Raw genomic sequence first — 20,873 nt, 5'->3', positions numbered from 1 at the left:
CACTAAAATAACAAGGACGAAGGACTAATAGCATCGCTGCTTGGTACGGAAACAGCACCGGACAAGGCCCTGCAAGGAGTGGTTCGTTCAGCCCATCCTGGACTGGTGGTGGCGCCCAATTTCTTTTGCCCAATTTGCCCAATACCTGCAAAACTAACGACATGCCGCCAGCGCTTTTGTCGTACTTTGTGTTCAGTGCTAATTAGCAGATGTTAGCACGTTACATTCCTAAACTAAGATGGTGAACGTGGTACAAAATGACCTGCAAGGGGCGGCGGGTAAGAATGTAACGAGCACTACGCGGACCACAGTCATGGAGGCACGAGAAGCAAGATGTAATGTCCTTTTGGGTTGTTTTCATGCAAATTAAACTTTAGTAAGAGTGAATGCTTCCCAATCAATGAGGAAAAAGCTGGGGGGGGGGGGGGGCTTTTTGCAGTGCACTACAGGTCCATTCACACCGCTTCGCCATGTGGAGACATCTGAAGCTTGGTCATGGTTTGCTAAGGTCTGACCGGACAGTCATACACTCGTTCAGGGGGGGGAGGGGAGGTTCAGCATTTAAGTCCCCTTACGGCTGGGCAGTCCCCGCCGGGTGATGAAGATCGTGTGATATGGCTGAAAGCTCCAGAACCGAACGGACCTTGAAGCCCAGTTCTGAAGGCGGACTCTCTCATCCGTGTATGTGTCGATGCAACCTTTCAGCCGTAGGCGCGAGAACACAGGTGGAAGGATGCTCGCTGTGTTTCACTGAAGTGCCGGGACGTGGTCCTCTAGTGCTGCAGTGGTGATTCTGTTCATTTTAGTGGACACGCCCAAATAAAGTGCACATAGGGGAATAATACGAATCGTTCGACAGCTCGTGAATGGCAGGACGCAGAAGTTGTTTAGCGTAAGAACAAGACGAGGCACACAGAACACGATGCTCGCACTATTCGTTAAATGTTTGCGTATCATTTTCTGGCTCCGGCGGGGTAAAGGGAGATTACTTTGCAGGAACTAGTGTCTCATTTCACGGCAACTGTGAGATCCTGAGAGCCCTCTCTTTGGCGCTGAGGACAGACTGCAGCTGTTAGTGAGTTCGGTTTCATGAGGTCTGGACCCAGTCCCGGAACTTTGTTTTCCATTTTTCATGGTTTCGACGTTACGCTCTCTATTTTTTTTTTGTTTTTTCTTTCCTCTGTTAGTTCTTCAACATGAAATAGTAAAAAAAAAAAGAAAAGAAAGAAGAAGAAAAATGACAGATTGTGCTCTGCTCAGTCTGAGGTTGCGACTAATTGCTTGTTAGCCAAAGCTGATTTGTTGTTTTTAGAAGCAATCGTCGTTCAAGTGCCCGAGCGAGCACTTTCCTTCCTGTGCAGACATCATGAAAGACTTTTTATTTCCTACTGTCAGCGTTACTGGTGCCAGAGCACAACGCTGGCAGCTCAGTGGTTTGGGGTGGAATGACCTCATACCAGGATGCTTTTACACTTTCTAATCGCATTAACTCAACGGGCCACCTGTTTCACTCTGTCTTCCTCTTCAACGTTTTTTTTTTTACTATTATTATTATTATTATTGTTATTATTATTTCTTTTACCTTGAAATGTTCACTGTGTCATCAACCGTGCCAGGAAACGTGCGCTTGTTTTGTGTTGAACTCGTCCACATCTTCATCGCGCGCTTTGCCCGGAAGTGAGGCGAATAACGTAAAACGTCGCGGCACAGACAGGGATGGGTTCTGCCCCCAGGTCCTTAGCTGATCCACGGGTTGTGTTTTGTGTTTGCAGAGGTGAAGGACTACGAGCCTGCGTACGGCTCTAAGGTGCGAGAGCACCCCTGTGTGGAGAGCATGAAGGACAACGTGCTGCGAGACAGAGGAAGACCTGAGATCCCCGACACCTGGCTCAGGCATCAGGTCAGATATACATGCTGCTACACTGCAATGACATTTACGTACCGCGCTAACTATAGCGTGGATGTGCACCGTTATTGATCATTGTGTGAGAATCATTCATCTTTGCATGGACAAAGCACGTTAATCAACGTCACTGTAAACATGCCAGTGTCGGCCAAAAGGCTCATTTTCAACAGACACCATTAACATGTTAGTTTTCACATGGTATTGCATTATGTAGCATCATTATTCTGATTGCATTGAATATTCAAACTACATGGGAACATGCACGCACTCTTCTGAACGAGGAGTAGAAGAACACATGTTGAAATCAGCGGCTGTGGCTAAATCGTTTTTTGTTATCAAATCAAACATTTTTGGAGAAAGAGAGTGCTGCTGAGAATTTACTCTCTTCAGGTCAGTTAAAAAAAAACAACAACATGGTGATTGATTTAAAACGCACCCCTTCTTTCATCCCTTGTCATCATGTCCGTCAACCTTTTTTCAAGTCGGTGCTACAGAGGGTTTGATTTGTGTTACGTTACCGCGATGGAAACACACGCAACCAGGATGCTCTGATGCATGAAAGTCAACAGTCCCAGTTTTTAGTGCGAATGACTCACATCCCGGCTCTCTTCCTCCCCCCACAGGGCGTGGCGGTGATCTGCGCCACCATCATGGAATGCTGGGACCACGACCCCGAGGCCCGCCTCACCGCCCACTGCGTCGCCGAGCGCATCTCCGAGATGGACGACGAGATGGACAAGCTGTCCAGCCGCAGCTCCTCGGCAGAGAAGATCCCCGAGGAGCTGAAGACCCCGACACAGGTGGAGATCCCGGAGGAGGTGGCGAAAACCACGGGAATACAGGACATCATAGCTGTGGACTGCTCCGTGAGCGACGAGAAGTGAGAGGAGGCCCCCCCGCGTCGTCACGGACGGACTCTGAGCTTTGACGGGACTGAAGAGGGAGTTGAGCTCCCGCGTCCCTGGACCTTTGAGTCGAGTCACCGCGTCGTGTCTTATTCTAGCCCAGCAAAGACGGACTCTGGGTGTGACGCTTTTGGACTTCACCGCTTCTAAAACGCAACAGCTTGCCTTAATCAGCTGCAAAGCTAAAGAGCCAAAAAGCCAAAGTTTTAACTGGAAGCTTCCAAAGATGTGCTGAGCATGGAGACAGGACTTTCTGCAAGAGTCAGACGGGCTTTCTTTTCTGAGCAGTGAGGTCACTGTCTTTCTGAAACAGGGCGATAACTATTAAACCAAAGACATTTGATGTGCACTTTACCATGTGATACTTATGCCGTACAGATGTGCTCGTGTATTCTAACATGTTGCAGTTAAGGGGAGTTTTTCGCCCCCTAAAAGTGCCTTTGTGTGTGTCTGACTTTTGAGCCAGATATGCATCCATAACACTAATGATGCCGTGGACACCAGGAACCCAAAGGAATGTGTGTGCGTGTGTGTGTGTGTGTGTGTGTGTGTGTGTGTGTAACCTTGTTTTTTTGACCCAGCTACACTTAAACCTTGTTTGCCAGATAAACAAGCGCATTGTACATAGAGACAATCACTGTACATAAGAGTCAAATCAGCCCATAAAAACAAACAAAAAAAAGGGAAAGTGATCCTGCTACTTATCTTTGAAAGCAGAGGTGAAAAGACTTCATAGAGACGTATTTTTTTGAACCATTCTATGTGTTTTCTGTCTGTATCGACGGGAAATGGAGGAGCGTGCCAAAGATATTTTACCCTGCCTTACACACAGTACGTGTCATATGTAAGATATTGTAAATCTTTTATGAATTAAAGATATTTCTGTATACTGAGATTCGGCTCTTCCTCATTCTGTAACCCAACCAAACCTGGGAGAGAGACGTGAGATACTGTGGACTTACACATAAGGAGGCCTGATCCCGGCCTCATTTCTAAAGCACACCTCAGCAAACTAGCTAAGTGGTTCCTTGGTTTCTTGCCTTCTTCCTCCCGTGTGTCGTTCCATTTTTCAAGGCCTTTGCGACTCTAAACTGACTGAGGCGTCATCTCATTTTTTTGAAAACACGGGAGAAGACGTTTTAGTAGTAGGAACTAAGGCTTACAGTAAGAACTGCTTGCTTCTGAGCAAAATGAGGCCATGTTGAAAACTGCAGTGCACCTGTTACGGTTTGGCCTGATGGTTTATCGAACCGCTGAAAGTGACACCGGTGAAAGGTGAAAGTAAAAATCCTTCACTTTAATTCCCACTGTCGTTTTTTTTTTTTTTTTTTTTTTTTTAAAGCAGCACTTGGTTGACTTTCTTATCCCCACGGAACAAAAGCTGTAAAGGACCTTACTGACATATTATGACCTTATGACGTCGATATGGCTAATGTGTTAGCAAACAGTTGCCTATTCAAACATCCAGCAGACATTAGGATTCATTTGGAATCACGCCTCAGTTCACCTTACTCATGCAAATGTAATGTTCACACTCATTTTAGCTCCCTTCATAGCAGCCAACTCCTGAGGAAAAATATCTGGCTCTTCGGCGGCTACTTGCTTTGCTAAAAACAGCTGCCTGCCCGCGGCTGGCAATAAACCGAAACAACGAGCTGAAAGATGCTAAAAAAAAAAGCTCTTTCAGAGCCGAGGGAAACTGCAGAGTCAGGCGGTAATTCTCCGCGACCCCTTTCACATTAGTCACTTTTTTGTTCGTGTGAAAATATCGACGGGTGCAGCTTTAAGAGAGCTCTGGAGGTCTTTAAAGTTGGGTCATACATGAAGCAAAGGTGAGGCATGTTTTGAAACGTCTGGACCATAAATCATTGGTCATGACTGACAATTAAGAGTAACAAATTATTTGCAGCCGCTGCTTTCTTGTATCTCGATCTTCTACCATTCGCAGGGCTGAAAACGACTGATAAAGCTGCCACCGGTTTTGGCTGCGACCCCCTTCTATGCGCTGGGCTTGTTGGCAATTTCACACATTCACACAGCAATTGCCTCCGGAGATTTCCCACAAATGAAATCAACTTTTCAAAACATTAGAATCACATTCACAAACAAATACAAGGCTTGCTCTTGTTCTTCAGCCACTAAGAACCTCCAGTCTGGCTCCAGTGGTCTTCACTTATATATCGCTTTTCAACCTCAACGGTTCCCAAAGCACTTTACAGCTTGGTCTCTCACACACACACACACACATTCGCACGCCGATGGCCTCCATCCGGAGCGACTTAGGGTTCAGCGTCTTGCTCGAGGACACTTCGACATGTGGGCAAACCCCCAACCTGCTCTACCCAGCTCTACCCCCCCGTGCAACGGTGCTAACCACTGCGCCTGCCATGCCACCCTCTGTCTTCGTCTGTCTTGCATTATTTTGGTCCCAGCCTGCTCGTTCCTCAGCTCGTTTTAGTTCCCCCCTCCTTATTTATATTCTCTCTCACGCACATTGTTCCATCCCAGGTTTATGGTACCCTTTTCCCGACCCTTTGGAGTTACTGCATTGTCATGTAGCTGAAAGCTGGGCTGTTCTCATAGCTCTGAAATAGTAATATTTTCGAGATTGTGGGGTTTTCGCGGGAACGCCACGTGTAGAATAATAATCCAAGAAACGTCGCTGCATTGCATTTATATACTGTGCACCCGATGTCATCCTCCCCCACGTGTCATTAAAATACGATTTAAAGCTGCACGATGCAAAGTAGAACATCTCGACTTCAGATTGTAAAAATCATGTTAGTCAACGTGAGTTTCCCTAAACAAGCTTTGAACAAGTCTAACAGTCTCTCTCCTTTTAGCTCGATTTTGGTTTCCACCATCTCCTGAGAAAGAACCACATCCGGCTCTCCGGCAGCTAAATGCTCCAGCTGGATGCAAACTTCTTGCCTGTCCGCTGTTTGGTGCTGGACGGGCGGCACGCGGCGGGTTTGTTGTGAGCAGTTTCCCTTAAAAAAAAACCTCTGTCTCCTGTTGCCAAAAAAAAAAAAAGAGGTGGAGGGGCCGAACCGAAACGGTGCATTTGCAGGTCGGCAAAGCAAAACTGACTTAAATCTTGGATCTATAAATCTGCTTCACACATCTAACAACACAGCCAGTCTGGGACCGTTATTTTCAACTTCCGTACCGCAAGTCCTCCTCAACTCTGAGGAAACCCTAAAACGTCCAGAGTCAATGGCTGAATGAAGGCACCGGCCTGCAAGTTGAGTTGAGTGTAGAGGGTCAATTGAGCGGACTGACCCTTTTATTGAGAGTGTGTTGCCTTGCGTGGAAATGTCTGTTTTGTAGTGGAATAAGTAGTGAGTCAGAGACAGTGTGTGTGTGTGTGTGTGTGTGTGTGTGTGTGTGTGTGTGTGTGTGTGTGTGTGTGGTGCAGACATTCCTCTGCAGATCAGAGTTTGTACCAGAGAAATGTAATGACAGGCCTGCTGGGCCCACGAAGCGGCTCTGGTATATGGAGCAGGGAACAGAGCGTACCACATCACATGTTCTCTCTCTCTCTCACACACACACACACACACACACACACACACACACACACACACACACACACATATACACTTCCCCTCTCTCCTTCCTCTCCCATTCCCCTCCTTCTCTCTGGCTCTCTCTTGTTCTTTCCATCTTAAAAGCCCCAGTTCTCCTCCTCATGGCAGTCTTTGTTGGTGTATTCCTGGCATCACTGACTTCTCCTCAGGGGCAAACATCTTGTGTCCAGAATTAACTCCTGGCCTCTTTTCCGTTCTTTTATGGGCCTCAGTAGTGCCGGCGTGTTTTGTTATATATTCCCGAGGCCTCTCCCTGCCTACTCTCTGGGCCGGGCCTGCCTCCCACACTCACTCTTTCTGGGTTATTTCCAGGTGTGATGCACCTGCCTGGCAGAGACAGTGGACGTGGGATCACAGCCTCACTTCGGCAAACGTGGCGCGTGGAACAAAAACAATGTGGGCACATCCGAGTTGGATTTGTATGTCTCCCTTCAGGGTGTAATCACAGAAACAAATACTGCCATAGTATTATTTTACTGCAGTCCACAGGGAAACAGATGTTCTCTCATCTTAGTGCCTCATGACTGCTGCGCTGCGTGAGATAAAGAACATGTCCGCCCTCTAGTGGACAAAGCACTTGCCCACAGTCAGACCTTGACTAATGTTCTTTGCAGCGCGCATTGATTTTTCAATGAGAAGTGAGTCAGTAAGTACTGTTCAAAAGTAACCCCCCCCCCCCCCCCATACACACACACAACAAATATAAATATCCAATATCCAGCTTCAGTCTGCAGCAGTTTGAAACACAGGCAAGTGGTGATGTTTGGATAGTAATTGCTGTTTTCATTATTTAAATTAAAATCTTCTTTTGGATTTAATGTACTTTTTATTGTAAAGCACGTTGTAGCTTGTTTTTGAAAGGTGCTACATAAATAAAGTCATCATTATTAAAGCTATTACTATTAAAGACATCAAAAATACAGTTGCAAAGGTGAAACATTTGTCCAAAAAAAAGAAGACAACTTTTTACAGATCGCATTACATTGCAAACAAATCATTTTGTCTCTCAAACTCAGCCGAACAGATCTGCCACAGTAATGGCTCCCTCCCTGAAACACAACGACAGTTTTTATCAATCATTCAACCAGAAAAACTCTTGACGGCCCTTAAATCATCTCATAATGAACAATAAAACATAAAATGGACGTTGTCCTCCATCTCACCCAAATAACACAAGTCTCCTCCTGCTTCACATAAGTGGTGTTTTTTTTCATGAGCTAAAGTGTAATTTAGCTTTGTACCAAACACCAACAGACCACCTTTCCTTAAAACTACGCATGAATATTATGCTGCAATTTGTTTTGTAATATCAAAAAAACAAACGGGATGTCCATGGATGTCCATGAAAAATGTCCTCCTCGTGGGCCGCTGCTCAGGCAAATTCACATGTCCGTTTCAAAGTTTCGTGTCGGATGTTTGAGGGTTCCCGTCCCATATCGCCACTGATGGCAACAACTGCTGTAAACTTATGAACGTTCCCTGAAATATCCTCAACCAGCTGAAACACTCGTACCCTTAAAAGACAAATGCTCTTGTTCTTTGTCCTGGTTTGCTCACCAGTCTCCACGTCCAGCACCGTTCGGCCACAACATAACCTCTTCATGCTCAACTAAAACGCTTAAAGTAACATGCCGACAATCAAATGATCTACTTTATCGCCCACATTACAAGATTTAAAGGGGCTAAATCATTAACATCCACACCCTGTCATGTTGCTGTAAACGCCTCCACACTCGTTCCCGAGGTTGGCCACTCATGTTGGGCAGGGGTGTCCACATACTTTTGGCTGCAGTACATAGTGTCTCTCTGTGGACTCAACAAGTCACTGGAGAAAGAAGAGGTCGATGGCTCTTGCTCCGAGCCAGCACTGTGATGTCTTTCATGAAAAGGTAATAAGGATCATCTAGGCCAGGTAAAAGATCAGTTTCCGGCCAGTCATCAGGCCAAGTCTGTCTTTCTTTCAGGCTTTCCTCAGCCTCAGTGGCGAGCTCGGCCCCCCTCTCCTCCTTCCACAGCCTCTGGTGCTCCTTCTGGAGGTCGGTGTAGGTGCGGTGGAACGTGTGGAAGATAGATGTGGAAGGGAAAGACAGAATGAGGATCCCGCATAAGATGCTGATCAGTGCCACCAGTTGGCCGGGGATGCTGCGGGGCACCATGTCACCGTACCCCACCGTGGTCACCGAGATGATGGACCACCAGTATGACGCCGGGATGCTGCTGAAGCTGAGGTGGGGGGATCTGGCGGTGTTCGGAGCCAGCTCGCTCTCAGCGAGATGTACCAGCGGGGAGAAGAGAGTCACAGCAACACACACGAAGAGCAGCAGCAGGCCAAAGTCTGTCATGCTCCGCTGGATAGTCAGCCCCAAGGTCTGCAGACCCAGAGAGTGGCGGGCCAGCCTCATCACGTACAGGATACGCAGGGCCCTCATCACACGCAGGATTAGACCCAGTTTATCCAGGGTGCTCTTTCCTGCCCCGGCCGCAGCATCCTGCGCAGACTCGTCCCAGAGCTCCAGAAACAGCGACACATAGTAGGGCAAGATGGCGGCAGCATCAATGAGGGTCAGAGGGCCACGGGCAAACTCCAGCTTGCTCTGTGCGTGGAAGAATCGCACCAGAAACTCGAAGGAGAACCAAGCGACACAAACAGACTCCACCACAAACATGCGGCAGCCCTGTGGAGACAACAAAAGACAACTGAGTAAGTTTTACAGGCTGATGAATGAAGTGAGGTTTCAGCAAAAAGGTTTCTTATATTGCTAAACTACCCTGCATATTTCAGCTCCTTAACTCCCCTTTTAGTTCATCCTAAGTAAGGTATGGAAATCAACTTGTTGTCAACCTCCAGGTGGGGGGGGGGGGTTCCTATGTGTTATCCACCTGAGCGTGCCCTGTGCCCTTAGCTAGGCTAACGTAGGCACGCTGAACAAGCAATCATGACACCAAAACCTTCTGGCGTGGATAAAGTGAGTAGTGAGACATTCCTTTACGACGTCGCCATCTGCAAACTGTTTTCCGTGCCATGCTACGAGTCTAACCACTTCATAGCTAGCCCTTGTAGCATTTTCCCGAGCGGGGTTGGACGAAAACACTGGCTTCGCTGAGATGACAATTTGTGTCACCTTCTCTTCTCACTCTTTACCCTTGGGAGACTTAAAGGACTTGTTCTGTTTCACAGCGTCTTCTTACGTTATATTCATCACGCCTATGACTCTTGGCAAATTAGTAGTCAAGTAGTCATTTTCTCAAGGGATTCTCGGTCCACGTTTTGCTTTCTTTGTGCTGCCGCCATGTCTACTGTGTGTGACTGGCGAAGCCTCTTTGGTATAGAGAGAGCATGAAAGCAATGGACACAATAGGAACTGTTAATATAGTCAGCGGGCCAAATTTAATTCCAATTTTATGATAACTCATGGACCATGTAACTTAAGGTGTCAGGCCACACATGGCCCATGGGGCTGTAGTTTGGACACCTCTAGGTTCCCTTTACAGTGCAAGCTCCTATCTTAAGCGGTGATCATAAATATGTCCTTAAAAGACATCGTATTGTTTGTACAGATGTTAGTAAAGTGCAAATGGCTCAAGTGATACCACTTGTGGGCTCAGAATTTCATTTAACAACTGCGAACAGGTTGGGTGCTTTGTATTTTGGCATGACTCTACAATACAGTACAAAGCATTGCTTTGGTTCATACATACCGTGGGTTCTTGCTGCTGTTGGTCTGACATGGTGCTGATGCACAGGCTGACCACAGTGACCACCACCATGGTGACGGACAGGAAGGCGAACACTTTCCCTGCTAATCCTACATGAGGGTTCTCCACTGCCTCTCCCAGCATGTGGAACAGGCTGCCCTCTGCCACGGGAGCCCTCAGCGCCCTCCTTCTCTGCCGCCACTCGTTTTCCTTGCGCTGGTGCTCGGCCACCTCCTCCACAGAGCACATCATGCGGTGGCGGCAGCAGGGCTCCATCTGTCCTATGTTAATGCCCCAGTACAGCAGCTCACTGTGAAGGGCCACATTGCAGACCTCCTGCTGCAGACGCAACTTCCCTTTTGCCAGGAGGTTGAGGATGGCCCGAAAGGCTAGCGGGTCACGGTCGAAGAAGAATTCGTGTCGCATTTCGTCATAGTCATCACAGAACTCCGCAATCTCCCTCCGGGTGGTGCAGAAGCGCAGACGACTCAGGCGGCTCTGGGGGACATCCTCCAGGGTGCTCCAGGGAAAGGCGTACCGGATGCCCCCCACGTTGACAAGGGCCTGCTGGGAGGGATCGAGGTACAGGCGCCATGCCTCTGACCCACGGAGCAGCTGAGCACGCTGAAAGTACAAGCCCTTGACTGTGGCGTTCTCTGTGTCTGTGAAGACGTGGTTGTAACCGCCTTCACTACTGAAGGACTCGTCGTCAAAGTCAGAACCGATGACGGCCATGGTGGCAGTTTGGTATTTGACAGAAGGACTGCACTGTAGTTACAGTATTGTGTCCTTTTGGAGGTTTGAAGAAAAACCTGAAATAATGGAATATATTGGTAATTTATACAACCTTCTGGATGAGTATCAAACAAATTTCGATCCCAGCAACACAGCAGCAGCAGCAGGCAACTATTCTCAACAAATACACTCTGACAAACCCACTGCAACTACTTGCATCAGCGTCAAACTGCAGACCGACAAAGTTAACGTGTAGCTGGTGAACACAGTGGAGCCAGATATTCCTCTCGGTAGTTGGTGGAGACCAAAAACAGAGCTAAAAGGAGAGTGAGTGTTGGTCGCACATTCATCAGGTGACCATACACCCTGATCCTCGTATCTGCGGAGATTATTTTAGCCATAACAGCTTCGTAAGATTACAATATGTCAAATGTTGTGTTCTCAGCTTGTTCCACGTTCCTCAAGTGGCAACAAAAAAAGAATCAAAAAGCAGCTTTAAAGTTGTTTTTACTTAAGTGTATTTTAACATTATTTTTGTCAGTCATCGTTTCAGCGGTTGGTTACTTAAAGTTTCAGTAAATTATTTTTACCTCAAAAGTTGACACTAACAGTCATTATATACAATCATATCATATATATGCCATCACTCATGTACGAGTACACTTTCACCATGTAAAGATTCCCAGACTCCTTGACCACTGGCAACTGAAACTAGCAATTCATTTAACAACTCAGCTCTGTTTTGCTAAACCGCTGTCACTTGATAATAGTTTCAAATGTCATGACAAAATGTTGACTAACGTGCTGCACTCATAAACTCACCTCAAACTGGTGTCAGGGTTTACAACTCCATGCGAAATGACGCTCAGAAGATTCCAAATCCTCCTGTTGTCTCTGATTCATTTTCAGAATGTATGGACAGAAAATGCGACGTGCGGCAACATCATCGCCATACCTGCAAATTCTGTGAGGCGAACGAGAAACTCAGAGCCAGAATGAGCAAAACTCTCCCAGATGATCCGTCCGTTCATCCTTTCCCGCCTTCCTCTCTTAACTCCAGAGTTTGGGTGACTAATGGATGACCCTGTGGCCAGTCAGAACATGATCAGGGTGCTTTGTGTCCAGTTGTGGTCTAAAACAACCATCCATTAACTTTGTCGCACTCCAGGCTTTTAGCTTTAATGCATCGAAAGCCCGGCAGACAATGTCAGACAAAGACTGACTCATCCACGGGTGGGGGGGGGGATTAATGAGATTAATATCAGGAGGATAAAGAGCCAAAGAAAAACACACAGATGTAACAGAGTGCGTAACGGTAGACAGATTGTGTATTTGGGAATTGTAAAGGGAAAAAGTGAGAATGTACTGTGTTCAAAGTGAGTTGAGGATTTGAAAATATTTGTGATAAAAATCCATTATTTGCTGACTATTGTATACATCAATTGGGTATTATTACATATATTTTCAACATTATTGAGACTATCTCTATTTAACCATTTTCACTCCAACTACAGTAGATTGACTGATGGGACCTTTGAGAGAAGATTGGATAAAGTGTTCAAACCTATGCATGCTGGAAACCATTAGAGTCCTGTGGACCAGGTTCCCAAAAAGCACCTGAGCACTAATAAAGAGGCGGGGTGGGGTGGGGTGGGGGGGGTTGTACGCGCCCTTGTCCTACTGCACACTCATTACACTTATGTAACAACGTAAAACTACTATTAATTATGTAACCAGTGGAGCTCAGAGCTGTCCCGAACATTTTGCTCTCCCAAAACCTTTTTTTTTTTTTTTTTGGCTTTTTCAGAAACTAAAATTGATCTCAAGTATGTCTTAAAGTAATCCTCACAGATGTACATTAAAAGCCCTGTTGGTCACTTTAACTTTTAACTCCATCACACGAGGCTTCAGCAGAGTTACACATATCAAATGCCGCTCTTCCAAAGTTACAGTCTTTTCAGTATGACATTGCCTGGTCCTGTTACCTCATACTCACTTGATTTGTCTAACTCAGACTGCTGAAACCTCATCTAAGCATCAGCTGAAGTCTGGCATCTTTTCAAAGAAAGAGGACTGTGGATTTTGCCCCGCATTACATTGAAATCCCATTAGAAAGGGGTCTCTTTGAGGGCAGCTCAAATTCTTTGAGTTCAAGTTATTTGTCATATGCACAACACTTACAGGCTTGTCAATGCAATGAAATTCTTTATTCTCAGGCTCAGACAATACTATAAAAAATAAAATCCACCTATGCCATAGGAAGTTAAGATATAGGAATAAAATAGAATATATATAAAATAGAATAAAATAAAACATTCTGGTTATCCTGGAACAGGATATAGACAGGTAAGAGCAGGATATAGACAGACATTTTGGAAGTGTATGTGGAAGACCCCCAAACGGTGTGATAGTAGTGACCCAAGAATGTTATTTACAGAACTCAAATAGTGCTGGTGAACCAGAGAGGGGTAGGACCACAACATGCCATTAAGATGGCACCTACTATCAGAATGTCTTGTGCAAACTGAGGAGCGGTGTAATTTGCACTACTGAATATCTGGAATATACTAAAAAACAGGGGTGGAGGGAGTACTCAGTGCACCAGCAACAGTGGCGCGGTAGGTCACAGGTCGTACAACCAAAACAATGAGCTGAAAGACACTAAAATCCATGCAGCTTTAAATATATATATATATATATATATATTATTCATTTATTTAAACAGCTCAAACACCTCAAATGTTGAATGTTAAACGTAAGTAAAATACATTCTAACCTTTGGCTCATGGACTGGTTGATCCAAATCCAGAATGTACAGTGCATGTCTGCCCGGCTGCCATGTCTTTAGGGTGGGATGGTCCCCTTTAATGTGGGTTTTACTGTTTTTCAACTGCTGCATATGTTTAGAAAGACCTGGGATGTGTCTCATTATTTGTTATTCGGGTTAGCCTGGTCCATACATCTCTCTGAAGACTTCTAATGTCAAATACAATCAAATATAAGCTCATTATGTCTATAACTGAGGTGGATGTTTATTTTTGTAGCCTCTTTAGCCACCTGTCCACCCTGCTGCCTCACTCATTATGTGCTTACGGGGGCACAAAGCTTATCGATCCACTACCTAGTCAGTGCCCAAGTGTTGATCCACGTGTGATTTCTGTCCAAGTGTGTGTAGAAGGTCTCTGCTGACCTGCTGCAACTCAATAATCAACCTTTTTGTGTTACTCAGATGGATTGTGTGAGCTACATCACTCCGGACAGCCAGAATAAATAGTCGCAGAATGCTTCAGTTACATACTGATGTTTCTGTTTGGAGTTTGAATACAATATACGGGCACTTGACTGAGACCAGCGTCAGTAGATGTTTTGCTTCATTCAAGAGCCTTATGAAAAGGGTTATTCACCGCGGAACTGCACCTATCTGCAAAAACAAAACCCAGGACACACTTCACAGAGAACAATGATAATAAAAAAAAATTAAAATTAAAAAAAGACCAGGTGATCAGGTAGCACACAGTAGCATTTTAAAGCAGTGCGTGCAACATGGAGGGGGGGGGGAGAAATGTACAGTGGTGGTAGTAAGAATGACCCGATTGTCCACAAGTCCATCCATGACAGATGGGTAAAGTCGGGGAGAGAGGCACTGACGACTCATCACAGGTCTTTTCCCAGATTGTGTATCTCATCCAGGACAAAGTCCATGTCCTGTCGGCTGGCCTGAGGGCTGATGATGATCATCCTGAAAAAGTTGGCCTTGTCTCCGTGCACCTGGTAGCCCACCATCATGCTGCCCTTCTTCATCATGCGCTCCTTCACCACCGGGGCCACCTGAAGGAGGAGGGACGTCGCACCGTCACGACTGACAGCACTGACGACAAAATGTGAAGACATACACCTTCAGTGATTCATTACTTACAGCGTGGAGTTTTTGCCAGAGCTCAGGGCCGTCCGGGAGGCTCCTCAGACTTGGTGGAATGTACCAGAAGCAAACATTCGCATATTCAGGCTTTACATGGAGAAAAAAGCAGAGTTCAAAACAGGGAACATACTCCAGGTATAACTGATTATATAAATACATTAAAAACTTGTAACATAAATGTAATATAACAGTGGAATTAGCAAAACAGCCGGCTGTGAAATGTATTGGTTTTAGTGATAAACTTACTTCCATCAACAGACGAAACCCTTCTCTTTTCTTGATCTCTTGTGCAAGATACCTGCAAAAAAAAGCACATTTAGCTTCAGAATAACACACTAATTGGGGTTAGGGTTAGGCTAGTCAGCTTTGGCAAGTATTAGCACTGAATCTTAGAAACTCATTCTAGGATCATGAACATTTTCTGTACTGGGGTTATTCACAAAACGACCACTAGAGTGCAATGTTCAGCCGACTCCTCTAAACCTACCCCAGGAGGTACTTTGATGTCACAATGACCTGTGCATCAGTCTGCATGCATACTGATAATACATTTAATATACAGTGTCGTCACCGAGTGCTGGCTATAGCCCTGCAATGTGCCTGTTTCCTCAGACTAACCTGGCCATGGCGAGGGCTCTGTCCACCCTCTTCTCCAGCTCTCCGGTTCCCAAAGCCTTCCACATGAGCCAGAACTTGAAGGCGTCGGGCTTCCTGCTGCACTGGACGGACTTGTCCCCTGTGTCGTAGCTGACATCATAGAACTTATCCTGCTGGAAGAGGTAGGAGGCCTGGGCAGAGTGGCAGCGCCGGAGGAGACTCTGAGGAAGCACAATGACGAGGATGCTTTACACAGCGAATATATATTTCACAGGGGATAACATTTTTGTATATTGCTTTAACGCTATGGAGGGCACTATATAATCTATAACTTGTTAAAATGTCAATATGGAAACGTTTCCTGTGTTTGCAAGTCCATCACTTCTGCATTTGAATGCATCCGTGTCACCGTTTCTGTACATTTTTGTCCCCCTTAAAGTCACAGTTCAACATTTTGGGAAAACACTTTATTTCCAAAAGTTAGATGAGAAGATACATATAGATACATACACTTCATACATAGCTACATACATATGTCTGTCCGTTATATATATACATATGTATAAAACTGCAACCAGGAGATGTTAGCTTAGCTTAGCTTAACATAGCACAAAGACTGAAAGCAGGGGGGAAACAGGTAGCATGGCTCTGTCTCAAACAAGACAATAACATGTTAATCAGTAAGCCTTAGCTGCTGCACTGGTAACATTTTGTTACTTTTGAACAGAGTCAGACTAGCTGTCCCCCACCCCCACCCCCCACCCCTCCATCTTTATGCTAAGCTGAGCTAACAATCTCCTGGCTGTAGCTTCATGTTTAGCACACAGACATGAGTGGTATCAATCTTCTCATCCAACCTTTGGCAAGAAAGCAAAGTATGCCATATTTCCAAAATGTCAAACTATTCCTTTAAAGGGTGGCTGCTAACGTGACAGGACTTCTTGCACTTTGTATAGTACAGAACATGTCTGCACGTCTGCCTGCTGTCCCTCAGACTTGATGCGAGCTGCCTCTGACAAATCTCTCTCTCTCTCTCTCTCTCTCTCTCTCTCTCTCTCTCTCCAGCTCTCTGACAGACCAAACTGCTCCGTCAGCTCTGCTTCGGCCCGGTAATGTGAGACTACAGGGATGGCTACACTCTAGTAAACAGTGCCCAGTAGCTGAGGTGAGGTGGGGTGAGGTGGGAGTGGCTTTCCCTCCACCTTTAAGATAGGGTCGCATTATGTTTCCATTCAACAACATTGACCCCAGCGGTTCTCCAACTCTCTTTCTCCCTTGGTTAAGCAAGCGAAGAGAAAATTGAAAATTGAACGGCTTTTCTATTGTTATATATTTAATTGCTTCCTAATAGTGAATCAAATTGGCCCTGAAAGGGTTAATTCTGCAAAGCTATAGCACCCCCCCCCCCACACCAAAACAAGTTAAGAATCACAAAGTTGTAGGTGTTGTGAGCTTGTCTTACCGTTCTGTCCCTGATCAGGAAAGCAGAGCACTGCAGACATGCCATCAGCATCTTGTGGGGGTTCCAGGCCACGGAGTTGGCTCTTATCAGACACAAAGCAACACAGCAGAGGGAGAGAATTCACAGTCAGCATGTTACCACTGAAGACCATCTGAGCACTAGCCGTCATTCCACTTCACTATGCGCGCAGATGGTGGCGCTTTACATGCCACATACATGCTCTGATTTGACCAAAGTGTTCACCTGTGGATGCCCTTTAACAAGTGTTGATGCTTCTTAGACATCAGAGCTGCTCCTCCCCAACAGGCCTGAGGAACGCGGAAGAGAAAAGACACATTCATGCTGATAGTAGGACTAAGATTACTGCAGATGAATGAATGAATGAATGAATGAATGAACGAATGAACTCACATCCACGTGCAGCCACAGGTTGTACTCATCACATATATCTGCGATTTCCTCGATGGGATCAAAAGCTCCGAGCACCGTGGTCCCTGCTGTGGCGTTGACCATGAAGGGCACTGCGCCCTGAACACACACACACACACACACACACACACGCAAGGAGTTTTTCTTAATTAGTGACGTCGCAGTGTTTTGTGCGATACGTAACAGCGTCTCTGTTCTAAGGCCTGAAAACAGGTGAGATGGCTTCCTCACCTCACTTTTAGCGGCCTTTATTTGCTCCTCCAGAGCCGAGGGAACCATCTTCCCTCTGACGAACACACAAAGTCATTCATAATTCAGAGAGAAGCCTGGATATCAGGTTGCATTGTTAAGTGTGTGTGTGTGTGTGTGTGTGTGTGTGTGTGTTTGTGTGTGAGAGAAGCAGTTTACCTCTGATCAGACGGAATCACGTACACGTTCTTAGTGCCGATGCCCAGGAAAGCCGCTGCTTTGGAAATGGAGTAATGACACTGAGGGAGATGAAACAAGAGTCCGTCAGCACAAACATATGCCCGAGTAGGTATTATTTTTTCAAGCGCAACCACCAAGGTGAGCATAATCACACATAATAGAACTCATTTCTATTTTGCCGTGTGAATCACCGCTTAAACCGCAAAGGTCTGACAGAGTGTTGAGTTAAGCGTCCCTCATGAGAGGACCGAGTGAGTCGTTCGTCTCAAGACTCACTTCTGTGGAAGGTGAGCTGCTAAACCGTTTTTTTCTCTCTCATGAAGAGAAGGGGTGAAGACGGAGGAGAGCTTACGGCTTCATTTGAGAGAGAGTAAGTTCCTCAGGGCAGTTTCATATAGAGCAGGTCTGGATGTTGTTGAGAGAGACCCAACAGTTCCCACCATGAGCAAGCACTTGGCGACAGCAGCAAAGGAAAGACTCTTTTATATATATCTCAACTCAGTTCTACGGTTATTACAATGTGTGTTCTCTTAGGTTCGATACGCTTCCGTAAAGCCCACCTCCTGTGATGTGAAGATGACCAGTCGTGGAGCAGCAGAGAGGCCGGCCTCTTTAATGTCCGGGCAGCGACTGTACCTGGCCAAGTTCACGGCGTACATGTTGGACATTGAGCCGCCTGGAAGGAAAGCATATGTCAGACTCTAGGTTTGGATGGAATGATTCGCGGACAATGAGACAGAGGCTGTCGAAGCGACAGAGGCGCAAACGTCAGCAGCTGTCGGTCATTGTACCTGCATTGAAGATTCCGTCTCCTCCCTCGTCCCAGCCGACCATCTCCATCATCTTCCTCAGCACAGCATCTTCCATCAGCGTAAAGACTGGCGCCACCTCATATGTGTACCTGAGGAAAACCGTGTGAGTCGCAACATTGTTCCATTTGATTTAAAACTTTGATTTGACACATTCACAAGAATGGCGTGACAACTGTGTGACTCACAGACTGGGTTTGAGGGCCTCCACGATGAAGCTCGCCACCATGGAATAGGGCTCCATCCCCGCATACAGCTGGTTGAAGAAACGAGGATGGGCTACAGGGATCATTCAGAACAGGTAACAATCATGTCAGTTTGATGTTTGCATTGTTCTACCTTAACTAGTTTACAAAAGATGGCTGCAGATGGTTATCGGATCTCTTTCTGCAAGTAGGTGCCATAAGCATTAAAACATAAACATAAACATTTCTTGAGTTCGACTCCCTGAACTGAAGTCTGATCTTAATTCATTAAAGCTAGAGGGCTTACTGGTCTTGACACTGTATCTGATGGCATCTCTGCAGCGCTGCAAGATCTGGGCCTCGGACTCTCCTCCGTCTCTCAGCTCAAGGTCCAACAAGTCCTTCAGCTGCTCAGGGGAGCGCCACTCACAGACCTGGTCGGCATGGACAAACATCTCACTGTCAAGGTCAACTGCAGCAGCAGTAGTGAACTGCAGACTTTTTACATTTCATTTTGTTTACGTGGGTCTAAAAATCGACACCTTTACCTTTTCTCTGACATCTGTGGCCTTTTTCACTGCGTCTTCCATGATGATGGACATGGATCGGTGAATGAAGTTCTCTGCTGCAAGTACGTTCAGAGTGGAGCCGTTTAGGGGGACGCCGTCTATGACAACCGGGGAACATTTCGCGGGATGTTCAGGGTCTGCTTTGGGGCTCTGACTTTCGCTGGGATTCTCTTCTAAGGACAGGAAGATCAAAATGATTTGAGATCTGATCTGTCTTGGAAGATACTAAAAACATGATCCAGCCTTCTTTGTGAGCTAAAGATAAATTGCAACATTGTCCCCCATGCTGGTAGAGTGGTTTGTTTCTTAAGGACATAAGAATACAAGAATACTTGTTACGCCAGTTTAATGGTTACCTAATGACCCACTAATGAATCATTCTCCTGGTGTTTTCCACTTTTTCATACTAAAATGCTCAGTTCCTCTTTCCTGTAAGACATTGAATTGACTTTAAATATTTTACTCTAGAACCTACATGGTTATAAAGTACCTCCAATGGGTACATTCCATTGGAAAGAGCTGTTTTGCAATCTGATTGGATATAATGTGCCTAGGGCTTAATAGGTGGAAGCAGCCATGTCTGTTGCCTATAAAATAAATATGACTAAATGAATGACATTATACTTCATTATATGTGCCCGATAGTCTGAACCAACAAAGGTTTTGGGTTAACCATTCACTAAATAGCCCATATGGACATACAGGATTGCTATGACATTTGTATGGTATTTGATGTATGCATCATCAACAGTAGCGTGGATACAACTGTATAAACAAGCATGCCAGAACGATATAGCCCGAAACAAAACGAAAAGGTGTTTTCGGTGTTTCATCTGAAAGTCATTTAATTTTCACTGAATGATGTTATCTATGATATATATCTATCATTTGATTGTTAAAGGCAGAAATAACGTTTCTAAATCCAGAGTGATTAAATCATTTTATCATCTTAATTGTGTGAGGTAAAACACACACAATTACCTGTCCAGTGAAAAAGGTTTTCCTGTGGAGGCTTACCCTTCAAGTGTCTCTCCATGGTCGGTGCCCTTCCTTTGCGTTGGTGCTGCTGTATTGCCCGTGCAGTTTATTATGCAGGAACAGAAGGAAGTCTGTATTTATACACCTCAGGTCCTGTCCTGATGACTTGATGGCTTTCAGCACAGCATTGCGCCATTGATTGGCCAACTCCCAGTAACTTTCCTTTTGAACGCTCTGTACTCATTGAGAAGGATTCCAGCCGTTTTATGGCTGATTTGTTTCGAAACGATTTCTGTTTATTTTCTGTTTTCATTAAGCTGTTTAAAAGGCAATTCTGTGCAAGTGCGGCCATCGCGTCATTGAGAACGGCATTGAGAACGGTATAGAGTGGAGGGCTCTGTCTGCTGCTACATCTTCAAGTGGGATATATATATGTGTGTGTGTGTGTGTGTGTGTGTGTGTATATACAGAGATATATAAGAATATATATTATCTTTTGTTCTGTGCCAATTGGGCATTCAGTCATACAGTATTTCTTTGGTACCTTAATTCTATTGAATTTTAACAACTGTGGGTAAGGTGTGTGTGTGTGTGTGTGTGTGTGTGTGTGTGTGTGTGTGTGTGTGTGTGTGTGTGTGTGTGTGTGTGTGTGTGTATTTTCACT

General features: G+C 45.6%; 3 protein-coding genes across 5 annotated transcripts in view; 1 reads left to right on the top strand and 2 right to left on the bottom strand.

Moving 5' to 3' along the window:
• Positions 1-3,706, top strand: part of LOC139289680 (TGF-beta receptor type-2-like) — a 31,244-nt gene extending 27,538 nt beyond the window's left edge. For all 3 annotated transcript variants that reach the window (XM_070911289.1, XM_070911290.1, XM_070911288.1), the window contains 2 exons: positions 1,773-1,900; positions 2,530-3,706. In XM_070911289.1, coding sequence (XP_070767390.1) covers positions 1,773-1,900; positions 2,530-2,790 — 389 coding nt within the window. In that variant the 3' untranslated portion in view covers positions 2,791-3,706. The remainder of the gene's footprint in view (positions 1-1,772; positions 1,901-2,529) is intronic.
• Positions 3,707-8,215: 4,509 nt separating this feature from the next.
• On the bottom strand, positions 8,216-10,832 carry LOC139289681 (voltage-gated potassium channel regulatory subunit KCNG2-like). Its single transcript, XM_070911291.1, has 2 exons — positions 10,101-10,832; positions 8,216-9,076 (listed from the first exon to the last, which is right to left on the bottom strand). The coding sequence occupies exons 1-2, from the start codon at positions 10,830-10,832 to the stop codon at positions 8,216-8,218; spliced, it is 1,593 nt and encodes a 530-aa protein (XP_070767392.1).
• A 3,624-nt stretch (positions 10,833-14,456) lies between these two features.
• Positions 14,457-20,267, bottom strand: LOC139289646 (acidic amino acid decarboxylase GADL1-like). Its single transcript, XM_070911245.1, has 15 exons — positions 20,249-20,267; positions 19,211-19,404; positions 18,970-19,096; positions 18,666-18,756; positions 18,460-18,569; positions 18,229-18,344; positions 17,648-17,727; positions 17,471-17,525; positions 17,222-17,338; positions 17,054-17,118; positions 16,811-16,892; positions 15,370-15,569; positions 14,998-15,049; positions 14,749-14,838; positions 14,457-14,660 (listed from the first exon to the last, which is right to left on the bottom strand). The coding sequence occupies exons 1-15, from the start codon at positions 20,265-20,267 to the stop codon at positions 14,487-14,489; spliced, it is 1,572 nt and encodes a 523-aa protein (XP_070767346.1). The 3' UTR covers positions 14,457-14,486.
• Between the last annotated feature and the right edge of the window lie 606 nt (positions 20,268-20,873).

The sequence above is a fragment of the Enoplosus armatus genome, chromosome 9 (genome assembly GCF_043641665.1).
Source record: "Enoplosus armatus isolate fEnoArm2 chromosome 9, fEnoArm2.hap1, whole genome shotgun sequence".
In the NCBI taxonomy this organism is placed as follows: Eukaryota; Metazoa; Chordata; class Actinopteri; order Centrarchiformes; family Enoplosidae; genus Enoplosus; species Enoplosus armatus.
This window is presented reverse-complemented; position numbering and strand designations above follow the sequence as displayed.